The sequence below is a fragment of the Neolamprologus multifasciatus genome, chromosome 4 (genome assembly GCF_963576455.1).
Source record: "Neolamprologus multifasciatus chromosome 4, fNeoMul1.2, whole genome shotgun sequence".
NCBI lineage: Eukaryota > Metazoa > Chordata > Actinopteri > Cichliformes > Cichlidae > Neolamprologus > Neolamprologus multifasciatus.
The window spans coordinates 280,001-305,044 of NC_140442.1; the positions used below are offsets into that span (position 1 = coordinate 280,001).

General features: G+C 45.9%; 1 protein-coding gene and 1 long non-coding RNA gene across 3 annotated transcripts in view; both read right to left on the reverse strand.

Moving 5' to 3' along the window:
* LOC146519326 (rho GTPase-activating protein 27-like) overlaps nt 1-17,855 on the reverse strand; it is a 42,570-nt gene extending 24,715 nt beyond the window's left edge. The window contains exons 1-3 of the mRNA XM_085156153.1: nt 17,718-17,855; nt 7,481-7,606; nt 3,935-4,878 (exon numbers count right to left, since the gene is read on the reverse strand). Of these exons, the coding sequence (XP_085012279.1) occupies nt 3,935-4,878; nt 7,481-7,511 (975 nt within the window). The 5' untranslated portion in view covers nt 7,512-7,606; nt 17,718-17,855. The remainder of the gene's footprint in view (nt 1-3,934; nt 4,879-7,480; nt 7,607-17,717) is intronic.
* A 3,320-nt stretch (nt 17,856-21,175) lies between these two features.
* Nucleotides 21,176-24,760, reverse strand: LOC146519327 (uncharacterized). Of its 2 annotated transcripts, none has more exons than XR_014873617.1 (3): nt 24,284-24,760; nt 21,551-21,816; nt 21,176-21,287 (listed from the first exon to the last, which is right to left on the reverse strand). It is a non-coding gene; the product is annotated as an uncharacterized LOC146519327 (long non-coding RNA). The 2 variants fall into 2 exon arrangements; XR_014873616.1 differs by lacking the exon at nt 24,284-24,760 and adding an exon at nt 22,296-23,237.
* Nucleotides 24,761-25,044: the final 284 nt, after the last annotated feature.

Consider the following 25,044-nt stretch of genomic DNA (forward strand, 5'->3'; position numbering starts at 1 on the left):
GGATGGTACAGTATATACAGTAAAGTACTGCAAGAAAAATAAGCAAAGCGATGACAGTATGTGTTTGTATTTCTCTAGAATGACTCGAAGACCTTCTGAAGGAGGACGCCAACGCCTGTTCACACAACAGCAGGAACTTGCCGCATCTTGGGAAAACACAGCATCACCATGAAGCAGCTCTACAGAGTCCCATTGAGAGGAACAGTGACGGGGTCAAAGGACTTTGAGCTGAATATGTAAGTGTAACTGTCCTTTACATGGACAATACAGTATTGCTGAAATCCAGTAGCTGAATATGTACCATATCAGTACCACATGGATCCATCCTGAGAGCTGCACAGGTACCTGTGAGATGGGTGATGGTCCTGTATGTGCAGCACTGTAGTGCAGTAATATGTTCTCTTTGTTTTACAGAGAATCTTGGCCATGGATGGAGCTGCACAGCCTCATGAATTCATTTTCATTGATGAAGCTGGATTCGACCTGTGCAAAACAAGATGACGGGGTCGTAATGTAATTGGCCAAAGGGCAATTGTGCACGTCCCAGGGCAGCGCGGGGGAAATATCACATTGTGTGCCGCCATAAGCCTTCGAGGGCTTCTGCATCATCAGGCAGAACTAGGTCCATACAACAGCCAACATATACTCACATATCTAGATGCTCTCCATGATATTGTTGTACAGAACAGACCAGCTCAGCCCAGGTTTGTGGTGATATGGGATAATGTCAGTTTCCATCGGGCTGCTCTGGGCCAGGCCTGGTTCTCCAACCACAACCAACTTGAAGTGGTATACTTGCCCCCTTACTCACCATTTTTAAACAATATAGAGGAATTTTTTTAGGCTTGGAGATGGCGTGTATATGACCGCCAACCACATGCCCGCATGCCTCTTCTGCAGGCAATGGAACAGGCCTGCGGCGACATTCAGGTGACAGATGGATGGTTTTGACATGCAAGAGGATATTTTCCCCGGTGCCCAGCGGGAGAAGACACTGCTTACGATGTCGACACTGCTCTCTCTCTCTGTCTCTGTCTGTCTCTCTCTCTGTCTGTCTCTCTATGTCTCTCTCTCTGTCTGTCTCTCTCTCTCTGTCTCTCTCTCTCTGTCTCTCTCTCTCCCTCCTTCTCCCTCTCTGTCTCTCTCTCTGTCTCTCTCTCTGTCTCTCTGTCTCTCTCTCTGTCTCTCTGTCTCTGTCTCTGTCTCTCTGTCTCTGTCTCTCTGTCTCTCTCTCTCTGTCTCTCTCTCTGTCTCTCTGCCTCTCTGTCTCTCTCTCTCTCTGTATCTCTCCCGTCTCTCTGTCTCTCTGTCTCTCTGTCTGTCTGTCTCTCTCTGTCTCTCTGTCTCTCTCTCTGTCTCTCTCTCTCCCTCCTTCTCTCTCTCTCTGTCTGTCTCTCTGTCTGTCTCTCTCTGTCTCTCTGTCTGTCTCTCTCTGTCTGTCTCTCTCTGTCTCTCGCCCTCTCTCTCTCCTTCTCCCTCTCTCTCTCTCTCCCTCCTTCTCCCTCTCTCTCTCTCTCTCTCTCTGTCTCTCTGTCTGTCTCTCTCTCCTTCTCCCTCTGTCTCTGTCTCTCTCTCTCTGTCTGTCTCTCTGTCTGTCTCTCTCTCCTTCTCCCTCTGTCTCTGTCTCTCTCTCTCTCTGTCTCTCTCTCTGTGTCTCTCTCTCTGTCTGTCTCTCTCGCCGTCTCTCTCTCTGTGTCTCTCTCTGTCTGTCTCTCTCTCGCCCTCTCTCTCTCTGTCTCTCTCTCTGTCTGTCTCTCTCTCGCCCTCTCTCTCTCTGTCTCTCTCTCTGTCTGTCTCTCTCTCGCCCTCTCTCTCTCTGTCTCTCTCTCTCTCTCTCTCGCCCTCTCTCTCCCTCCTTCTCCCTCTCTCTGTCTCTCTCTCTCTCTCTCTCTGTATCTCTCTCCTTCTCTCTCTCTCTCTCTCTGTCTCTCTCTGTCTCGCTGTCTCTCTCACTCTCGCACTCTCGCACTCTCTCGCACTCTCTCTCTCTCTCTCTCTGTCTCTCTCTCTCTCTCTCTCTCTCTGTCTCGCTGTCTCTCTCTCCTTCTCTCTCTCTCGCTCTCTCTCTCTCACCCTCTCTCCCTCCTTCTCCCTCTCTCTCTCTCTCTGTCTCTGTCTCTCTCCCTCTCTCTCCCTCTCTCTCGCACTCTCTCGCACTCTCTCTCTCTCTCGCACTCTCTCTCTCTCTCGCACTCTCTCTCTGTCTCGCTGTCTCTCTCTCTCTCTCTCTCTCTCTCTCTCTCTCTCTCGCACTCTCTCTCTCTCTAAGTCTCTGTTTTCTTCATTATTCTCTTGCTTGTTACGCACAAGTCTGCCGTTGTTTACAGGCTGTCGGACGCTGTTTTTTTCCTTTTATTTACTTCCGAAAAAACCTCATTTCTGCCGTTCAATACTTAACAAATTTAAACTTTAAAATTATACAAAATGCAAACCGCTGTGACTTTGCTCTGCTTCACGTCAGCAGCATCAGGTCATGTTCATGTGCTGATTAATGGTTCTCTTTCGTTTTTGATCTACTGCAGAATATTCTTATAACATCTCAGGCCAGGAAAATCTTTTCTGTGTTTTAACCTCACTTACTTTGACACAAAGGCGTCTGCTGTGATGCTCACACCGTTGATAAAGTGTCAGCTTTCTTTTAATAGATATAAAAATATGGAAATGTACTGATGCATGATCTGAATTATAATATTTCTGACTGAGGCAAAATTTCCCCGATTCAAATTGAATCGATTCTAGAAATCGGTGACGATACTCAGCCCCGGTTAAAACCTCAGAATCTCTTCTTTTATTCCAGTATTTCCACCTTAAACCCGTCGCTGCATCTAATTTATCTAATTTAAACCCTGAGTGTCCACAGCTCGTGTGCTCAGATCACAGCACCCACTTCACCACACACTCACTGTTGTAATTACACATCAGCGAGGAGCTCACAGCCGGAGCGAGCAAGCAGACTTTTACTAAGTAAAGCAGCTGAGCGATGCTGCAGCGTTCAGCGCTGTCGCCTCACAGCACCAAAGTCCTGGGTTCAACTCCAGTATCTGGGCGGTTTCCTCCAAGCATGTGCAGTCAGTGTCTATGTGTTAGACTGGAGACCTGTCCAGGTGTACCTCTCACCCTGTGACAGCTGGGAGAGGCTCCACCCCCTATCACTGAACTGGATAACCAGAAGACAACGCATGGACGGATGATTAAAGCAGCTGAACGGCATGCTGGGTAGGAGGTGCGCTGTCTGCTGTAATGCAGCATGATTTAACCTTTGACTGTTTTCACCTGCAGGTGTCGCTGCAGCGTCATCCTCTCGCAGTTTCCTGTCCGACCCTGAACACATCCTGCCAGCTGTGACATCACTACAGACCCTGAACCGTGGAAAAGCTCCCCTCAGTAACCCTGCCCGCACAATTGTCTGCTCTCTGTAGGTTTTAAGCAACTTGAGGTCAATGAAATTATTTTATACAAATAATACAAAGTTAAACTACACAAATATTAAAAAAACAGTAAATTATTAAATTTAAAACCAAAAGAAAGAAACATTAAGATCACAACTAACAAAAGCAGTAAACAAAAAATAGTTTTAAACTAAATCTTTAAACTAAGTTTTCTTTAGCTTCAGTGGGTCTGGAGGTCAAAGGTCAGCAGTTTGTTTCTGGTATGCTGAGGATTAAAAGAGGAACTGGCCTTTTCTTTTCCTCCAAAACTTGTTTCCTGTGTGGAAACTGCAGGAAATGACACGCTGCACAGGACTTTTATTTTGGAGGACTCTGTAACATGTTGTTCTTTAACCGTTCATGAACACTTATTTTTGCCTTTGTGCCATTTTACCAATCATTTCAATAAAAGTAAAGTCCAGGTGTTGTAAAGAGATATTTGATTACATTAAAGTCAACAATCAGAGACTTGATCAAAGGGTCATTTTCATAGTCTGGGGACTTACCTGTGTGGGAGGCGGGGCTGGTGCAGCCTCAGGTGTTGCAGGCTCGACCTGTGCTGCAGGGCTCGCTCTCCCTCGGACCAGAGCCTCCAGGTCCAGGTTCAGGTCCTGGATGGACTCGTAGATGTGGTGTGAATCCTCGCCCTTCACTGAGTCCCGCCCCTCCTCACTGCTCTCCTCCACGCTCTCCTCCACGCTTGCTTCTTCCTCTGCCAGCTCCTCCTCATCTGGCTCTATTGGAGACTCGTGGCCATCCGGACGTCCTGCTGGGGATGAGGAGATGTTGTGGAGGCTGCTGTGGGGCCGGATCACTGGTGTCTCCACCCGGATGGGCTGGGCGTGGGGCCGGGGCACTGAGAGGGGGTCTGCTGGACTGAAGCTGGGAACGCGAGGTTTCCCGGCGTCCCTGGCGTCCTCCACGTAGCCTGACAAATGGGGCGGCTTCTTGCCATCGGCAGAGTTTGCAGTTCTGTTGTTTGCTGTTGACCCGGGCTCTGCAGGACCAGCAGGGGCCCCAGGTAGCCGAGGTGCCGCATCTTGGAAGTCCAGCGGGACGCCAAATGTAGACATCCGATTTTCTTTTTTTTGGTGCCTTTTGACCGCATCGGGTGTGAGTCTGATGGTCATGTCATCACTTGGTTTGGTTCTGGACTCTTCTAGAGGCTTTGGGATGGGGACAGGCACCGCCACAGGGATTGGAGCCACGACAGGCAGCACCTGTTCGGGACTGGGAGGATTAGCAAAGTCCAGAGGAGAGGGTAACTCCAACGGCAGCTCTTTGACGTACTTGGCCGGAATGTAAAAGGGCTTGGAGCTGCGATCCTCCTGGACCTGCCACCAGTGGTTGTTGGTCTTCGCCAGGAGGATGTAGCGCTCATTGGGTTTGATTGTGATCAGCGCCCCATCCCGACCCTCGTACTCGTACCCAAATTCCACCAGAACCAGACCTGAAAGAAAGGATCAGACAGAGGAACAGAAAAGTTTCAAGAGGCTGAATGTGATGACACAACGGGCCACAGATTTTAATCCAGCCTTCTCAAAGCTGCTGTGTTCAGTTTTGAGGTCAAAATGAGGTCCGGTTCACTTCCTTCTGAAGCTATATGTAGTTTTAAAGAAGGCAGACGAGCTGGTCGCGAGCAGGGAGATGGCAGTAATGTGAAGCACATGTGCTCATGTGCTCATAAATGGACTGGTTCTTATATAGCGCTTTTCTACTCTGTCCGAGCACTCAAAGCGCTTTATACAGCTAATTCATTCACCCATTCACACAAGCACTTCTAAGTTTAAGTATCTAACATTCATACACATTCACACTCCGATGGATGCATCGGAGAGCAACATGGGGTTAGTATCTTGCCCAAGGATATTTGGCATGCAGACTGGAGCAGCCGGGGATCGAACCACCGACCTTCTGGTTAGTGGCTGATCCGCTCTGCCACCTGAGCTACAGCCACCTGACTTTTTTTCTGGACTACTAGTTTTAACAAGTTAATTTTTAACTGTCAAGTGTCTCCGTCACTCAGTACATATCATGGTCACTTTGTTAGGTACACCTGTTCAACTGCTTGTTAATGAAGATAACTGATCAGCCAATCACATGGTGAGAGTAGAGTGCATTTAGGAATGGATGCCTGTTTGAGACAACCTACAATTCAAACCGTGCATCAGAATGGGGAAGAAAGGTGATTTAAGTGACGCGGAACAGGGTAATCGACATCCATTTGAAAATTCACAGTGAAAATCTTTGAAATATTGCGTACATAAAAATGCAAAATGTGACTACTTAGCTGTAGAATTTAGAGAGAGTATTTAGATTACCCCATTATCTAGCAAAATAAGATGCTCAATTAACAAAAAAAATTACCACTTGCACTAAAATCAAATCATAAAATGTTTAAATGACTTTCAGTTATCAGTGCCACAATGGATCTGTTGTGGTAAAAATTGGAGAATTGATATCTCTAACTGCTATTTCACTCGGTCACTTGAAAATAAAGATCCTCATCTTTTGCTAAATGCTATCAGATGCATCATCGTTAACTGTAATTAATATCAACAGCAGTCAGGCTCCAGTGTTTTCAACTTGAATTCATTTGATTGTTGTCGGGATTTTTATTTGTTTGTTTGTTTTTATGATCATATCTGTTGATGAGTTGCAGTGCGACCAGTAGCAGAATAGTTTTGCACAGATATCGACAGGCACAGTCAAGTCTGTTTCTATCCTGTAAATTTACTGTATTTCCAAATTTATTTTGGAACGAGCTGAAAAGCAAAATGCGCTCCTTTCCGAACTGTACGGGCACATTGTGTATGAAACAATATTTAATCTTGATTTATCTTCTTTCAGCTGTACATTTGGTTTGCTCAGTGTATATAAAACCTTAATGTACCCATTGTTTGCCAGTTTGTTATTTTGTGTGACGAAACGTGAAACTGTTGGACTTGAACTATTTTTGCACTATGCTCTTCGGGAATGCGTAGAGCATAACAGCACCCCTTTAATATGAATCTGCAGAACACGGCGGACAGTATTCAACCGTTCCCATGAAGCAGAAACAAGCGTGATGTGCAGTAAATTATCATGCATCTGTTGGTTTGGTTTACCCTGTGAATGTTTACAAAACTTAATTCGATACTTAATTTTTCATTTGTCAAAGAAATATCCGGTGACGATTTGAGAAATCAAAGTGTTTTCTCTCACTGAGATGTGCCATTTTTTCCTTGTTTGTTCTGAAGAAAATATAGCATAGGCTTTTTCATGCTTATTACTGTAGGCATATTTGTTCCGCTGAAATGTACTGTTGATCTTTGTTCATTGGCCCCTCTGAAGTGTCAGTTTACAGGGCAGGGGAGGTGAGGAGTGAAAGCGTGAGTGACTGCGATGGAGGATGCAATCAGTGTGCTGATATACTCGCGTAACATCTTCCTAGGTCCTCACTTGTGACAAATCCTAACACTCTAGAAAGGGTTCACTTCACATCTCCTACTGTCCACACTTACAATACCACACGGGGCATGTTAACACGAAAAAAAAGAAGCATGTTTTGATATACAGGCTTGCCAAGAACAAGACATTTTGTACGTTGACAGGGACATTTAGTCCAATGTCGAGAGAAACCCATAATCGAGTCAACTGCTTGCAAGCTGGAGTCATTATTTGATACTGTGTATTTATATGAATGGAACATGCATGTTGTCTCTGTGTTAACAAAAGCCTACTATATGTATTCTGTTTACCTCCACTTTGTTTTTGAGTCATTGTCCAATTTTTGTACTATTTCTTATGAGAAGTGTTCTTCTCCACATTCATAATATGAACAAATAAGACTGTAAACATGCAGACGCGCCAGAGCAGCGCCAGAGCAGCGCCAGAGCAGCGCCAGAGCAGCGCCAGAGCAGCGCCAGAGCAGCGCCAGAGCAGCGCCAGAGCAGCGCCAGAGCAGCGCCATCGAACGCTCCTCTACAGCTTCATCAGGTGTTAATGTGGTGATTTCATCCAATCAGAGTCTAAATAAGCTGGAGTTCACCTGCAACAGTAGGGTGACTCACCTTTGCTCTGCAAGGAGGACGTTACTGCCATTTTGACAACCCTGGGCTTTTCAGGCCCCGCCCCCTCGGGAAGATCTAATCTGAAGGTAACTGGTCAAAGATCACTCCTGATCCTACACCCCCTTCCTAAAGGAAAAAAATAAACAAACACACAAAATAAAAACAATGCCTAGCAAACAAACAAAGATACAAACACACCAACATGAGTATTTTTGAACACGCAGCTGTTTCCTCCACGTAAACGGCGTTTCGAATCACCGAAAACAGAGGTTTTTTTTAAACTCCTTTTTTGCGTTTACGTGTGGACGAGGAATACAGAGTTCGTCATGTCAAAGGTATGTGTCTTTTTTCACGTCACGCTGTGGCCACGTTATTGTTTACATGAGATGAATTGCAGAATGATAGAGACAAAATACTGTTAATCTGACTGTCTGCAGGTTTTACACACAGTTACTGTCCCTCTGTTTACAAAGGCAGAGGCGTCACGCTGTCATTATTTTACCTGCAGTTGTTTTTTGCTGTGTAATAATATTCAACATTGTTATCAATACATTTTTCAAAAAATGCCTCTCTGTGCAAAATGGGTTTAAAAACATAAACAGCTGTGGGATCCTGTCTGTCCGTGATCCTGCAGGGAGACCTACCTCGGCACCTGTGCAGGTGAAACCAAAGGGCAGACATGCGTCACCATATTTTCTAGTCTCTAGTCAGTGATGCTTCAGCTCCTGCTTTGCGTTTGTGTGGGAGCCCCGTGCTAGCAGTGTGTAAGTGCCCTTCCCCCTAACCCTTTTCCTTTTTTTCCTTTTCATACTTTGGGAAGCTCTGGTGATCATAATTAATTCCTGTTAAACGTGTTAATGCAGAGCTTCCCAAAGTGTGGGGCCCGCCCCCTAGGGGGACGCAGAGCCATTGCAGAGGGGGGGGAGGGGGGGGGGTATGAAAAGGAAAAAATAAATAAATAAACGCTTGGACACTGCTAGCACGGTGCCCACACAAACACAAAGCAGGAGATGAAGCGTCGCTGAATATGTTTCCAAACCAACTTCATTCTGAGCCAAAGAAAATATGATGAAGCAAATCTTCCCTTTGGTTTCACCTGCACAGGTGCTGAGGTAGGTCTCCCTGCAGGATTGGTTTCCCTTCGTCAGGAGCAGCGCTGGGCTGTTTAAATCACAGACAAACAGGATCCCACATTCTTGATTTAGTTCACAAACACTTGTTGTAATGACTAACTACTCCTGACATGTTGGAGATGTTTGCTCTTTATACAGTAAAGTTATACAGGATACAAATAACATCAGGCTGATGCTGCAGCGATTTCTTCAAATCCCAGACAGGATCCCACAGCTGTTTATGTTTTTAATCCCATTTTGCACAGAGAGGCATTTTTTGAAAAATGTATTGATAACAATGTTGAATATTATTACACAGCAAAAAACAACTACATGTAAAATAATCACAGCGTGACGCCTCTGCCTTTGTAAATGGAGGGACAGTAACTGCTTGTAAAACCTGCAGACAGTCAGATTAACAGTATTTTGTCTCTATCTCCATTCTGCAATTCATCTCATGTAAACAACAACGTGGCCACAGCGTGACGTGAAAAAAGCACATACCTTTGACATGACGAACTCTGTATTCCTCGTCCACACGTAAACACAAAAAAGGAGTTTAAAAAAATTTCGGTGATTGGAAACGCCGTTTACGTGTGGAAGAAAGGTCCAAACAGCTGCGTTTTCAAAAATACCCGTGTAGGTGCGGACGTAGCATAAAAGAGTTAGTAGTTTATTTTATGACTACCTGTAATTTATTGCCTAATTGTTTACTAAATGTTTGAGATGTGAAATAAACTGCAATGGAGCAAAATATGGGTGTGTGTGGTTGGAGGATGTTTTGTGCGTGCGCGGGGGGGGGGGGGGGGGGGGGGCGACCATTTTTCTTGTAAAACAAAGCAGAAAAAGTTTGGGAACCACTGTGTTAATGGATGAGAGCGGCGCAGAAACCACGGAGGTGTGCTGATTCAGTTGGTGTTCCTGTTCACTCAGAGCCTTCGCGTCTGTCTGGTGATGCCATCAGGTAGATGCTGGCGAGCTCGTGGAAACACCTGTATAACCCGTCTGTGGGCGTTTCTGTCTGATGAGCTGTGAGAGCTGAGCCAACTGTAGCACAAACCACAGTTTTGGGCGCCACCGCATTATATCAACATAGAACCGTGAGCTAACCCGGCAGACCTGCCTTTTCACTGCAGCGAGAACATGGCCGCTGCTCACAGCCTTTGTCTTCTTAAGCTCCCGAGGCTCACTTACACATTTCATGCTTTTTATCCAACATTCACACAAATGCATCAGAGAGCAACTTGGGGTTCGTACCTTGCCCAAGGCTATCTGTCTTTCCTCCATGTCTGTAAGATTCCAGTTTCCCACGTTTCTAACAGCTGGAGAACAAACGTCTCTGTAAGAATGAAAGTCTCTAACACTGAGGAAAGGACAGACTGTCTCAATGGACTGAAAGCAGAGGAATGACAGTTATCAGCTCCTCTGCTTTCATGTCAGAACAGGTCAAAGTGAGGTCTGAACTCCTCCCACAGCCCCGAAGCAAAAACACTTCAGTCCACTTAACAAACATCACATTTATCTCCCAGCGCAGTGAAGGAGTTAACACTGCTGTGTTTCATTAACCAAAGACAAACAGTTGGAACAAATCAATGGCTAAAATAGGTTAGCTCTGTTTCACACAGAGAGTCTGAGGAAGCAGGCTGAAGCCCGTCTGCTTTCAGTGTTTGTGTGAAACCCTCACTGAACATTCAAGATTTATTTTTCCTCGTGTAAACTACATAAAACTAACACACGAGGACAAAAACAGTGATGAAATGTATCTACACTTCAGTTAAAACGAGACGAAAACATTCTGGAGAGACGAGATCCAATCAGAACTAACTAGGTTTTGTAGAAAGGCGGGACGGTGTGGAAGTGATCCAATCAGAAGTAATCTCCTTGTACAGTCAGCTTAGATTTGATCTGTAGCCAGGAGCTCCCTGCTTCTCATGAACAGGCAACAAAACGTTGACACATTTCACATTTGATGTCCAGGACAATAATAATAATAATGGATTGGATTTATTTTTTCATGCGCTTTTCAAGGCACCCAAAGCGCTTTACAATGCCACTATTCATTCACTCTCGCATTCACACACTGGTGGAGGCAGCTACGGTTGTAGCCACAGCTGCCCTGGGGCAGACTGACAGAAGCGAGGCTGCCATATCGCGCCATCGGCCCCTCTGGCCATCACCAGTAGGCGGTAGGTGAAGTGTCTTGCCCAAGGACACAACGACCAGGACAAAGAGCCCGGGGATCGAACCGGCGACAGATACGCTTCCCAACCCCCTGAGCCACGGTCGCCCCAATAAAACGTTCTCAATGCTGAAAACACTTCAAAGTTTAGTCAGCTTTAGATTGAGGCTACGTCCACAGTAGCCCGGAGAGATTTGAAAACGGCGTTTTCATCTGGAAACGCTCCGCGTCCACAGAGTTGTGCGTCCACATTGAAACGGACGAAAACGCTTACGTTCCAGTCCTGCGCATGCGTGAAACGCAAGAAGATTCGGCCTGCCTCATTTCTCTCTGCCGTTTATTTACTTTCCGGCTCTTTGAAACGTCGGCAAAAAGGTTTTTAAATGGACTCACAATGAGGTGGAGTCGTTGCTGCGAGTAACACAAAAGTACAAAGTTGCAAAAGCGAGTGAGAATTAAAGAATTTGAAGAAAAGCTCTCTGGAGCATCTACAGGCTGATGTTAATCTTTAATAGGGCTGTCAAACAAAACAACTGCTGTATAATGTCCTCCGCTATCTTAGTTTGATTGGTCACATGACTAAAATGTGAGACTCAGATTTAGCCATTCTTATATTTGCTTGTTCTTATGTTTTTGTATTTTTCCACACCTCTGTTGCTTGTGAAGCTCACAAGAATTTCACTCGCGTGTACTGTACCCGTGTACCTGCACATATGATGTGAAAATAAAAGTGATTTAATGTGTCATTGTTTTCAAAAAGTCTCCGGGTTCGCTGTCCGCACTGCGACACAAAAGAACAAACAGTTTTCAAATGTATGTGTTTTCGAGTGTGTTTTGAAAACGCTGTGTTTTTCTTGAATGAAAAGGCCGTCTCAGTGTGGACGGGAGGCCAAAACAGAGAGAAAAGTATGTGTTTTCAAACGAGAACGTATTAGTGCGGACGTAGCCTAAGTGTGCTGCAGTCTCCTGATGTTTAGTCGACTGAAACTTGCTGTCAGAATTAACACTGCTTAAAAACTTGAGTCTATGCGGACTGAAGCCTCTGCTGAAGCCTCTGGTGGACAGTAGAGGGACTGCAGGGTTTGGTCAGTGCTCATTTTTCAACCTTGGGGTGGGGGGTGGTAGGTGCGACTAGAATGTACTGCACCAATAGCAGGAACAAAACTCAGGTGTGAAGCACATGCAAAGGCATTTGAGGTGATTGTGACTGAAATGATGAACCTGGGCCTGCATCCTCAGCATCGAACGTCGCCACACGCAGACAGAGCTGTGATATTTGGTCATACAGGACGTAGTTTTGTCCGTCCTGAAATCTGAGGCTGAGCTGAGGAGCACGCGCTGCATTCACTACCCTGGTTTGAAGTTTGGCAGTTCACGTGCTCCCTGCCTGTTCCTTGAAGGGTCTCTGCACTCGAGCAGCACCTGAGTCTGTGTTTTGATTTAATTGGACAGAGAGAAGCAGGTGAACTGCAATGCAGCAGAGGTTATGTTGACTTGGATGTCTGTCCGAGATGTAACATGCCTCATTCAGCCACTCAGAGGGAGTGCGAGGGATCTCCTGAGCTACAGCCACCCTGTCTGCAGTACGGGGCTATTTCCCTCCCAGCAGCCTCTGAGCCAGGCATTCGCTTAGAACAATAGCAGGAGGCTGATCTCAGGGCAGCTCTGTTTACACAGGGAAGCGCCTGCACTTCCTGTCTGCTGCAAGCCCCGCCCACACAGCGGCATTGACCTCACCCCTCAGTGACATCACATAGCGGTGTGTTTCCTGTCTTTGTGAAGGAACAACAGTGTGTGTGGGCTCACAGAGCAGCGGGACAGCCAAACATTTTCTCTGGCCCAGAGCTTTCAGCAAACATCCAATCAGCTGCTCTTTCATCAATGGACCTGGAAGCGACTGGCCTCAAACCTGTGAACTCTGGGCTCCTGTTACCCTGCTGCTACCCCACTCTTTACCCTGCTGCTACCCCACTCTTTACCCTGCCGCTACCCCACTCTTTACCCTGCTGCTACCCCACTCTTTACCCTGCTGCTACCCCACTCTTTACCCTGCTGCTACCCCACTCTTTACCCTGCCGCTACCCCACTCTTTACCCTGCTGCTACCCCACTCTTTACCCTGCCGCTACCCCACTCTTTACCCTGCCGCTACCCCACTCTTTACCCTGCTGCTACCCCACTCTTTACCCTGCCGCTACCCCACTCTTTACCCTGCTGCTACCCCACTCTTTACCCTGCTGCTACCCCACTCTTTACCCTGCTGCTACCCCACTCTTTACCCTGCTGCTACCCCACTCTTTACCCTGCTGCTACCCCACTCTTTACCCTGCTGCTACCCCACTCTTTACCCTGCCACTACCCCACTCTTTACCCTGCCGCTACCCCACTCTTTACCCTGCCGCTACCCCACTCTTTACCCTGCTGCTACCCCACTCTTTACCCTGCCACTACCCCACTCTTTACCCTGCCGCTACCCCACTCTTTACCCTGCCGCTACCCCACTCTTTACCCTGCTGCTACCCCACTCTTTACCCTGCCACTACCCCACTCTTTACCCTGCCGCTACCCCACTCTTTACCCTGCCGCTACCCCACTCTTTACCCTGCCGCTACCCCACTCTTTACCCTGCCGCTACCCCACTCTTTACCCTGCCGCTACCCCACTCTTTACCCTGCCGCTACCCCACTCTTTACCCTGCCGCTACCCCACTCTTTACCCTGCTGCTACCCCACTCTTTACCCTGCTGCTACCCCACTCTTTACCCTGCTGCTAACCCACTCTTTACCCTCCCGCTACCCCACTCTTTACCCTGCCGCTACCCCACTCTTTACCCTGCCGCTACCCCACTCTTTACCCTGCCGCTACCCAACTCTTTACCCTCCCGCTACCCCACTCTTTACCCTGCTGCTACCCCACTCTTTACCCTGCCGCTACCCCACTCTTTACCCTGCCGCTACCCAACTCTTTACCCTCCCGCTACCCCACTCTTTACCCTCCCGCTACCCCACTCTTTACCCTGCCGCTACCCCACTCTTTACCCTGCTGCTAACCCACTCTTTACCCTGCTGCTAACCCACTCTTTACCCTGCCGCTACCCCACTCTTTACCCTCCCGCTACCCCACTCTTTACCCTGCCGCTACCCCACTCTTTACCCTGCCGCTAACCCACTCTTTACCCTGCCGCTACCCCACTCTTTACCCTGCCGCTACCCCACTCTTTACCCTGCCGCTACCCCACTCTTTACCCTCCCGCTACCCCACTCTTTACCCTCCCGCTACCCCACTCTTTACCCTCCCGCTACCCCACTCTTTACCCTCCCGCTACCCCACTCTTTACCCTGCCGCTACCCCACTCTTTACCCTCCCGCTACCCCACTCTTTACCCTCCCGCTACCCCACTCTTTACCCTCCCGCTACCCCACTCTTTACCCTCCCGCTACCCCACTCTTTACCCTCCCGCTACCCCACTCTTTACCCTGCCGCTACCCCACTCTTTACCCTGCCGCTACCCCACTCTTTACCCTGCCGCTACCCCACTCTTTACCCTGCCGCTACCCCACTCTTTACCCTCCCGCTACCCCACTCTTTACCCTGCCGCTACCCCACTCTTTACCCTGCCGCTACCCCACTCTTTACCCTGCCGCTACCCCACTCTTTACCCTGCCGCTACCCCACTCTTTACCCTCCCGCTACCCCACTCTTTACCCTCCCGCTACCCCACTCTTTACCCTCCCGCTACCCCACTCTTTACCCTGCTGCTACCCCACTCTTTACCCTGCCGCTACCCCACTCTTTACCCTGCCGCTACCCCACTCTTTACCCTGCCGCTACCCCACTCTTTACCCTCCCGCTACCCCACTCTTTACCCTGCTGCTACCCCACTCTTTACCCTGCCGCTACCCCACTCTTTACCCTGCCGCTACCCCACTCTTTACCCTGCTGCTACCCCACTCTTTACCCTGCTGCTACCCCACTCTTTACCCTGCCGCTACCCCACTCTTTACCCTGCCGCTACCCCACTCTTTACCCTGCCGCTACCCCACTCTTTACCCTGCCGCTACCCCACTCTTTACCCTGCCGCTACCCCACTCTTTACCCTGCCGCTACCCCACTCTTTACCCTGCCGCTACCCCACTCTTTACCCTGCCGCTACCCCACTCTTTACCCTGCCACTACCCCACTCTTTACCCTCCCTCTACCCCACTCTTTACCCTCCCTCTACCCCACTCTTTACCCTGCTGCTATCCCACTCTTTACCCTCCCGCTACCCCACTCTTTACCCTGCCGCTACCCCACTCTTTACCCTGCCACTACCCCACTCTTTACCCTGCCACTACCCCACTCTTTACCCTCCCTCTACCCCACTCTTTACCCTCCCTCTACCCCACTCTTTACCCTCCCTCTACCCCACTCTTTACCCTGCTGCTACCCCACTCTTTACCCTCCCGCTACCCCACTCTTTACCCTGCTGCTATCCCACTCTTTACCCTCCCGCTACCCCACTCTTTACCCTGCTGTTATTTTATTATTTTAAACTGTGTTCCACGTCAGGAGTTGCCATGTTTAGTTGCGTGCGTTGCCATACTGTGAGTGTGTGGTCACTGCAGGAGTTTCATGTGTGAAGATGTAAATAATAGAGCCTAGTGTGACGTCGCCTGCAGATTTATTTGCGGGTGAAGTGTGGAATATTTCCATAATGAACATGACTTTGTACAGCGGTGGAGTATGTGACTGATTTCGTGCTGTTTTCAGTGGACCGTGTTGATTTCTAGATGAAAATCATGATTATTATTTCTCGTGAATCGTTAGTCCGTCTTTCTGGTTTTCAGTGATCTTTTTTTTGCTGTACAAAAACCATGAAAAAAATTCACTCATTCATAAACATGACCTTAAGAATCTTACTGTAATTTTGTTCATTTATTTATGACTTCATTTTTAAGAATTATTATTGTTGTGTTTTTCTCCTGCTGTTTGTTTGTTGCCGTTGCAAAGACAAATAAAGTTTTATTTTTGAAATCCATTGTTTTCTATTTAAACACCTGGGACAGGTGAGTTTCAGAGACGCTGGTATGTTGGAATGCTGCTGCCCCTCCCCCTCCTCGCGCACTGTGATTGTGTCTCTGCCGCACCAGCAGGCTGGTATGTGGCACACACACACACACACACACACACACACACTGCTCTGTGTGACCACAGGAGCGAAGCATGTGAAAAAATAAACTGGAGGGTTTGTGGCGGGACACACCCTGTCCACCAATCAGAAAAGATAAAACATTTAAAGGAGAATCTGCGAGGGCCTCGTCAGCCATGCGTCAAGTGACATCATACACCCAGCAGCCAATCCCAGCTCGCTTAATCTAAAGACCGTTCAACCTTTACCCCGTGTGAGAGCGGGTGTGGTCACAGCACACAGAAATAAACGAGTCCAGGTCATAAATCTGTCTGCTGGCTCCGCCCACACGAGGCTGGGACCAAACCGACGCTGACAGGAATGCACAGAGTCACACACATAAACACTCTCAGCACAAACACACGGCTCTGACTGGCTGGCACCTGCCGCTCTCTCCTCGCACGTTGTTTCAAACCTTTCAAACTTCCTCTGTAACCTGATGGAAGGATGGTGCAGTGAGCCCGTGAAAACAAATAGTCCCCACACACTAAAACACTGTGAGTGAGGGTTCAGGTTGAGCCCGGTTTATGCAGTTTGTGGAGAATACAGCACACAGCCCTGTGTCCAAACACAAACTAAACTTATCACTCATTATAACATTATTAACACACATACTACAGTGGCAGGTTTGTTCTATCTTATTATTGAGCTCTCATCTGTTCATGCAGATGTTCAGCTTCTGTTGTTTTCTGAAACATCTAAATGTAATAAACTTTATAAAAGCGAAATGCGTTCGCACCTTGTTAGCATACAGAATTATAACGTGCAGAGTTTTTACCTGATGATGAACTCCAGCCTGCGACGTGGAGTCATGTGACTCGCCTCTACAAACTTCAGTGGAAGCAAATTCTTTTTTCTCTTATTCATAAACACACGATGAACATGTGTGATTTAAATATTTTAGCATCATTAAACATACAGAGTACTGTTACATGTGTAATAACTGTGTAATAACACAAAACGTGTCTAATAAGATTCAGACATAACATGTGCTGTGTTTCTGTCTGTGTGAGGAATACAAGAGCACGTATCCAAACCCGGGTGAACCTTCTGCATGTTTACAGCCTGTCGAGGACTTTGACCACAACTTTGTAAAATGTGTTTAGCAGGTTGTTTTCAGAATAAAAGGCCTGGCTCCATTTCAGTGATGAAGGCCCTTCTTTCCTGTACCGAGCGCTTCCTTTGACTCTTTCTGTCTTTAGCTCTTCGCTTGTGATTTGTGGCGATAAAACAGTCAAAAGTGAATATTTCTGTGAATGTTTACCTCCAGGTTTGAGGTGTGCATCGAACGACAACTTTTGGACCGTCCCATTTCTAGTGTAACCACCACCAACAACAGAGTTTGCAGTTACAGTAAAACCTGTTCTTATGCCCAGCGGGTTTTCAGACACACTCTCACTACGATTCTGCCATTGCTACAGATTTTTAATGAAGAGCGAAAAAAAACCCTCAGTCTGAAATCAGGACACTGTGTCACACCCGGACACACATACCAGCAACTCACACACACACACACACACACACACACACATTGAATCTAAAAACAGACTCATATTCCCCATAATGCAGGTGTGGGACCAGCTCCCCGTGACATAGGGTTTACAAGTCCACTGGAAACGCTTTTATCTAGACAAACACAACAATACACAAAAATGTAACAAAGCAAACATCTCCAACTACAACTGGGTACACACAGACACACACACACACACAGACACACACACGCACACACAGACACACACACACAGAGATAAATTGAGGGTTTGTTGTGTTTTACCTGCAGTAAAAGTCAGATCCAACCATCCTACTTCACTTTTTTCTCTTCTGATCTTGGAGGGGCGAGCCCCGATCACTCAAACAGGTTTCTCTCTCTCTCTCTCTCTCTTTAGCTCCGCCCTCTCTGACCTGCCAGTCCTGGCTTGTCTTCTTTCCCCTCCTTTCCTGAGATTACATCCTGTCTGCCAAAGAAGCCGCAGTCAGACCCTCAGTCCTCTCTGGGCAGACCAACAGCGCCCTCTGGTGGCCCTCGCCGGTGGTTCATTATTACCCGTGCAGTGGGTACATATGTAATTATGTGATTTTTAAAAAATGGGCACAAACAAACTGCACGCTCTTAAACTTAATCGAAAGTTCAAAATGTAAAATAACATGGACTTTCAGTGCTTTTACTCCATTTAAAACATGGAAAGTTTTTCCTTTTAGTTTTTTTGACGTCATGTTTCATTTCCAGTGTTCCCAAATTAACCTGGAGTAAAGACACATTTCTGCCTGCTTACAGAGGCTGCTGCAGCCTCCAGGTGTTACTGAGCTCACTGAGCTTAAACGCTGGACTGTGAGCTCAGGTAGGTGATGACCGTCAGGCTTCTCTGAAGCTTGATTAGGAGATCACGTTAACACCCAGAAGCAGGACACGGGTGAATCGTCAGGGTTTTGTTTTTAGTGGCGTGCCAAACAGACTGTTGTGTGCCCTGCCCCTGATGTTAGCCAGGTAGCTGGTGACCTGGTGGAGGTTCTGAGATTAATTAGTAAACGATTCATTTGGGAATGATTTGGTTTGATGGGCACACCTACGCTCGCTGGTGAATCATCTTGTACAACTCATGCTTCAGATGGAGGCTGTGCTGGACCTGTAAGTGTAACCGGTGTGTTCCTGCATTGTCTCCAACAGAAGGGTAGAAGGAAACACCTCCAAGTAAACAACTTGCCCGCTCCAGCTCCTCTCCCGCAGGGGAACTGTAGAAAAGGGGCTGCATTTATTTTTACATTAAACATGAAGTACAAACAAAAAAAAAACACCTGACATACCTGACAATGAAAGAAAGACCTCCAAGTAACATATAAACAGTGTGGACGAGCGTGAACCAGAATCACTACACTTCCAAGCTATTCAATTCAATTCAATTCAGTTTTATTTATATAGCGCCAAATCACAACAAAAGTCGCCTCAAGGCGCTTCATAGATACAGAGAAAAACCCAACAATCATATGACCCCCTATGAGCAGCACTTTGGCAACAGTGAGAAGGAAAAACTCCCTTTTAACAGGAAGAAACCTCCGGCAGAACCAGGCTCAGGGAGGGGCGGGGCCATCTGCTGTGATTGGTTGGGGTGAGAGAAGGAAGACAGGATAAAGACATGCTGTGGAAGAGAGACAGAGGTTAATAACAGATACGATTCAATACAGAGAGGTCTGTTAACACATAGTGAGTGAGAAAGGTGACTGGAAAGGAAAAACTCAATGCATCATGGGAATCCCCCGGCAGCCTACATCTATTGCAGCATAACTAAGGGAGGATTCAGGGTCACCTAGTCCAGCCCTAACTATATGCTTTAGCAAAAAGGAAAGTTTGAAGCCTAATCTTGAAAGTAGAGATAGTGTCTGTCTCCTGAATCCAAACTGGAAGCTGGTTCCACAGAAGAGGGGCCTGAAAACTGAAGGCTCTGCCTCCCATTCTACTTTTAAATACTCTAGGAACAACAAGTAGGCTAGCAAGAATGATCTTTTCATGCTAGCATTAACAATGCCTCTACACACGAGACACACACTACTACACACAGCATTTAGTAAAGACAGTCGTAATGACGACAATAAGGAATTAAAACACACAATGACAAACATCAAGGTGGATAAAGATATAATTTGGAAAGAACTGGCTAAAATTATGGTTATTGAAATGAAAAAAATTAAAAAATGGTTTGATGTAAATGAGTTATCGCTGAATTTGGAAAAAACAAAGTTTATGATATTCGGAAACTGTGTAAAGGAGGAAGAGATGGTATTATCTATAGAGGGAGTAATAATTGAAAGAGTGACAGAATTCAGTTTTCTGGGTGTATTAGTGGACAGGTTACCATGGAAACCTCATATTGAACATGTTAAAAAAAAGTTGGCTAAAAGTATTTATATCCTGGGTAATGTAAGATATATATTAGATTACAAGACACTGAGAATATTATATTTTTCATTGTTTCTACCCTATCTGAGTTATTGTGTTGAAGTATGGAGGAATACATATGTGACTAATATGAAACCATTATATTTATTACAGAAGAGAGCGCTTCGAATTATGCATAATGTTAAATATAGAGAACACACTAATAGTTTGTTTATAAAATCAAAATTATTAAAACTAGAAGACATAGTGAAATTACAGACATTAACTATTATGTTTAGGGCAAAAAATAAAACACTACCTCTTAAGTTACAAAGTTTATTTGTATTGTGTGGCAGAAGAAAGTTTTATTTTAAGCATCGGTTTGCTCGAACCACACAAAGGCAAATGTGTCCAACAGTCACAGGCATAAGAAACTGGAATTCTCTCAGTGATCATCTTAAGTGTTGTGCAAATGTTTCTCAATTTAAAATCTGCTATAAGAATAAAATGATAAACCAATATGAAGAAGTTGAAAATAATAGAATTTAATTGTAGAAAAATGATCCTTTTAGTTTGAGATTTAGTGGTATTGCTCATTGTTGAGTATATTGTTCTGTTTGCTTTGTTTTGTTTTGTTTTGTTATGTACAGAATATTGTCAGAGTGTAATTTTGGTTGTAAGTGCCTACTTGTATTATCACAGATAGGGGGCAGGTGTCAATAAGAATTTATTCTTCTTCCTGCTCCTTTTCATGCATGGAAACAGTTTTATTTTAATTGAAAGGAAGGTGGTGTATGGGAAATGAATTACGGCTGTACCATGTGTGAAACAAAAAATAAAATAAATAAATAAATAAATAATTCCCCCACAGGGAAATTATAGGAAAGGAGAGAGGCCAAAGGGGTAGCCCAAATTTACAGGGTTGCACCAAAGAAGAAGAAAAGAATGCAGAGGCGCTCTAACTGATAATAAAGATGACTACAAACTTGGAGGTCCTAAAGGTCAGGTATACCAGGGACAAATGTGGGTTTTAGAACATATTTTGTGTAATTTTAACTATATGTAATTAATGACCCAGTTGCATGAGGGTGGAGCTGATGGTGGAGCTCTAATACAGAGTTTGGGTCACAGAGGCAGAGATCATGTAAAACAAGTTTATTGTATAACTTGTGGGGATAGGTTGATAATCCAAATTGTCACTAGGTGTGAATGTGTGAGTGAGTGTGAATGGTTGTCTGTCTCTGTGTGTTGGCCCTGCGACAGACTGGCGACCTGTCCAGGGTGGACCCCGCCTCTCGCCCTATGACAGCTGGGATAGGCTCCAGCAACCCCCGCGACCCTGAAAAGGATGAGCGAATGGATGGATGGATGGAAGTTTATTGCTTATTTATCAGTAAACAAACATGGATTTATATTTCGTGCTGATGAACGTGACGCTTCTGGAGCTTCAGGCGAAGACCCGTCATCTCAGACCTGAAACAGAGAAACAGTCGAATAATCACAGAGTCACATGATCACTCTGTCATGCTGGTTCTGGCGTGTTTCACAAGTTCACACTCCTCACCATCGTCATGAAAAATTAAAAGTTTTACCAAATAAAGGAAATTTTTTTAAATGTTCTCTTAAAAAAATAACGAGATCATTCTTCTTGCTTCAGCTTGTGCTCTGCTGCTGTCTCAGTGTGAGTAAAGTGAGGACATTTCTACAGCTTCATTTAGAAAGAGCAGGTTCCTCACCTCCCGTGTTGATATCGTCCACATGCTGAGTCAGATGCTCAGCCAGATCGTTCCTGGCGATGGCCCTAAAAATCTCAGTGGTAACGACCACAGCCTGATGGGGGCGATGCTGCACCATCAGATCCACAGTTTCATGTCGGTCTGCCCTCTCCCGCTGGAATGCAGGTATATCCCGCATCCTGTGTCCCAGTTGCCACTTGAAACTCCTAAACTGCTCCTCAGTCAGTCTATTCAGCTCTTCCAGGAGCAGTAACTTGACCTGTGCCCTGTTAAAAATCACACAACTTTAGATTCCTGCAGAAGAAAACTGGAAAAGCATTAAAATAATTCTGTTTTCCTCTAAGACAGACACTTCCTCACAGCCAATCACATAGCAGGAATGGCCTGCAGCGCTCTACAAAGGTGGATGGTCGTCTTATAGAGATAAGGGTGATTTCAGAAAGCATGAACGTAAACTGAGTTGCACACACACAACAACATAACCACGAACACCCTCCCCCACCCTCTTCAGCAAGCTTCGGAGAATTTTCCAACGACTTCCTCCTCGTAAAAACGCCGAAGAGTTTCAGGAATAAGACGAGCGTCACGCTGATCGTGCGAATAGTTTAAGGGTTCATACAGGAAGTTGAACACATGCAGGAAGTTTCACTGGCACATGTTTATCCTAATCACATCCATATGAAGGAAGGAGGTCGACAGTCAAGCAGAAGTCTCATTAAAAGTTCTTTAAACTTTAAACACTCACTGATTTTCTTCCATCGCGCTGCGTCCGCTCACTCTGAAGAAGACTTCCTTCTTCCTGCTAGCTCTGCGACGTCACCACGTCAACACGTTTGCCTGGAGCTTCATCTTGAAGACAGATGAACGCTCTGTGGAAACTGTTCTGTGTCTGGCCTTTAGCTTTCAGTGAAGCAGATGCAGTTTGTTGGCGGTAGGCTGTGTTGCTACACGGACATTTTAGAGCGTGACACACAGGAATGAGCGTGCTGTGATGACACACTGTATGTTGCTATGTAACGCAGTCAGTCTGAGCCCCTGTTATGAATACCCCGTTGGGTGGTCTGGAGTCTGTTACAAATTGTCATGTAATTAATATCCTTAGTATCCTTATTTTCTTATTATATTGTTTTATGTACTTTAATAATGAAGGTTAGAAATGCCTTAGAAAGTGTGAATGTAATTCAAAGTAATAAAGTAATAATAATAATAATAATAATAATAATAATAATAATAATAATAATGGATTGGATTTATATAGCGCTTTTCAAGGCACCCAAAGCGCTTTACAATGCCATTATTCATTCACTCTTGCATTCACACACTGGTGGAGGCAGCTACGTAGATGAAGAGTTCAAGCCTTTTGTGTCAAAAGGTTTTGTTTCATTGATGGCAGAAGAAAAGAGGGCTCCTGTCACGATCCTGGGTCTTATGACCCAGCGTTTTGAGTTTTAGTTCATTTTGATGTTTATAGTTTATGTTTAAGCTCATTAGTTTTCTATGTTCATTTGCTTATTATATTCCCCTTGTGTTTTCAACCCTTGTGTTAAGTCTCCTTTATTCTTCATGTGTTTCATGTCTGTTTCTTATGTTGTCAAGTTCATGTAGTCATGTCAGTGTTTCATTGTTTCCTATTTTATTTTGAAAGAGGTCCTGTGTTTCGGTGGTCTGTTTTGCTCTTTCCCTGTGGGCGTCGTTATGTTCATGTTGTCTACTTTGCCTTTCTGTCCCATGTTTCAGCTTCCTATGTTCTGTCTCAGTTGGTGTTAAGTTTACATGTTTTGAGTTCAGTCAGTGTGTTTCCTGTTTTACTTTGAAGGTCCACGTCTCATGTGAGTGTTTCTAGTTTTGCTTCCCTTGTCTCGTCCAGCCTGATTACTCCCAGCTGTGCTCTCCTTCTGTGTCTCATTCCCTCGTTATCCCTCTGTGTATTTAAGCCCTGTGTTTCTCTTTGTCAGTGTCGTAGTCTCCCTCATGGCTGTGTTTCCCTGTGTGTTAGTTTACCCATGTCCCAGTTTAGTTTTCCATGCCATCCTGCAATAAAGCAGCTTTTTGAGTTTAATTTTGTTGTCATGAGTTTTGCGTCTGGGTCCTTCTCCTGCCTGGACACAGCCGAAACATGACAGCTCCTGTCAGTATTTTGCGTGACACTGGTGCAAAACAGTCGCTCATTCGTGAGGGTGTCTTACCGTTCTCACCTCCATCCTATTGTGGTGCCGATGTGTTAGCGTGGGGAGTTATAATGTGTGTAATGCGTGTGCCTTTGCACTTTGTGCAGCTCTGGTCTCAGTTTGTGTCGGGTGAGGTTAATCTTGGTTTGCAACCCCAGTTACTGGTTGCAGGCATTGACATCATCCTTGGAAACGATCTAGCTGGCTGCAAAGTTTTTCCGTTGCCTGAGGTAGTCGAAACACCAATTCAGACACAAGTGGTTTTGATCTTGCCGCACCAAATTCAGTTCCTTTGTTTCCTGTGTGTGCTGTGACATGTGCGCAGGCACGCAAATATGGAGACTCGGTGGATCTTAGCGACTCTTTCCTAAGTGATTCAGATCCAACAAGTGCGCCACCCGAATGTGAAAGTACCCCGGTTTCAGTAGAGCTTCAGCCTGATGAGAAAGCTATGACACTCACAGTAGATAAAGACAAGTTTATAGAAGCCCAGAAAAATGATGAAAGCTTATCATCCTGTTGGGCTTATGTGACAGAGCCTAAGTGTGGGAAATCTGCGTCTCACCTCATTGAGGATGGGGTGCTGATGCACTACTGGACTCCCAGTTCTGGCTGCACCCATGAGGGAGTGCCACAGTCATTCCGTTCCCAGGTCCTAAGCTTAGCACATGACCACATCATGTCCGGTCACTTGGGAATCACAAAAACATACAACCGTGTCCTCCGTTACTTCTTCTGGCCCGGTCTCAAATCTGATGTAGTAAAATTCTGCCGCTCGTGCCACACATGTCAGCTTGCCGGTAAACCAAATCAGGTGATTCTGGCAGCTCTGTTAAAACCCATCCCAGTCGCTGGGGAACCATGTGAGCATGTTATTGTTGATTGTGTTGGTCCTCTACCAAAAACAAAATCTGGAAACCAATACCGCCTCACCATGATGTGCACTGCCACAGGTTATCCTGAGGCCATTCTGTTGCGCTCATTAAAAACCCGTGGGATTGTGAAAGCACTTGTTAAGTTCTTTTCTACCTTTGGACTGCCTAAACGCATCCAAACAGATCAGGGCCCAAGTGATGGGCCCAGGTCATGACCAGTGTGGGGACTAACGCGCTATTAAGTAACGCGTTACAGTAACTACGTTATTATTGTGGTAACGAGCACGGTAACTAGTTATTATGCCAAAATCAGGAATGCGTTACTCGTTACTGGGATTTAGAGAGGCTCGTTATTCGTTACTTCGTGTGGTGGCATCGCGGAGCTTCCACAGATTCAATAACATTAGCAAGTGGTGGAGGCAGCAGGTGGATGAGGGAAAAGGGAGGCAAG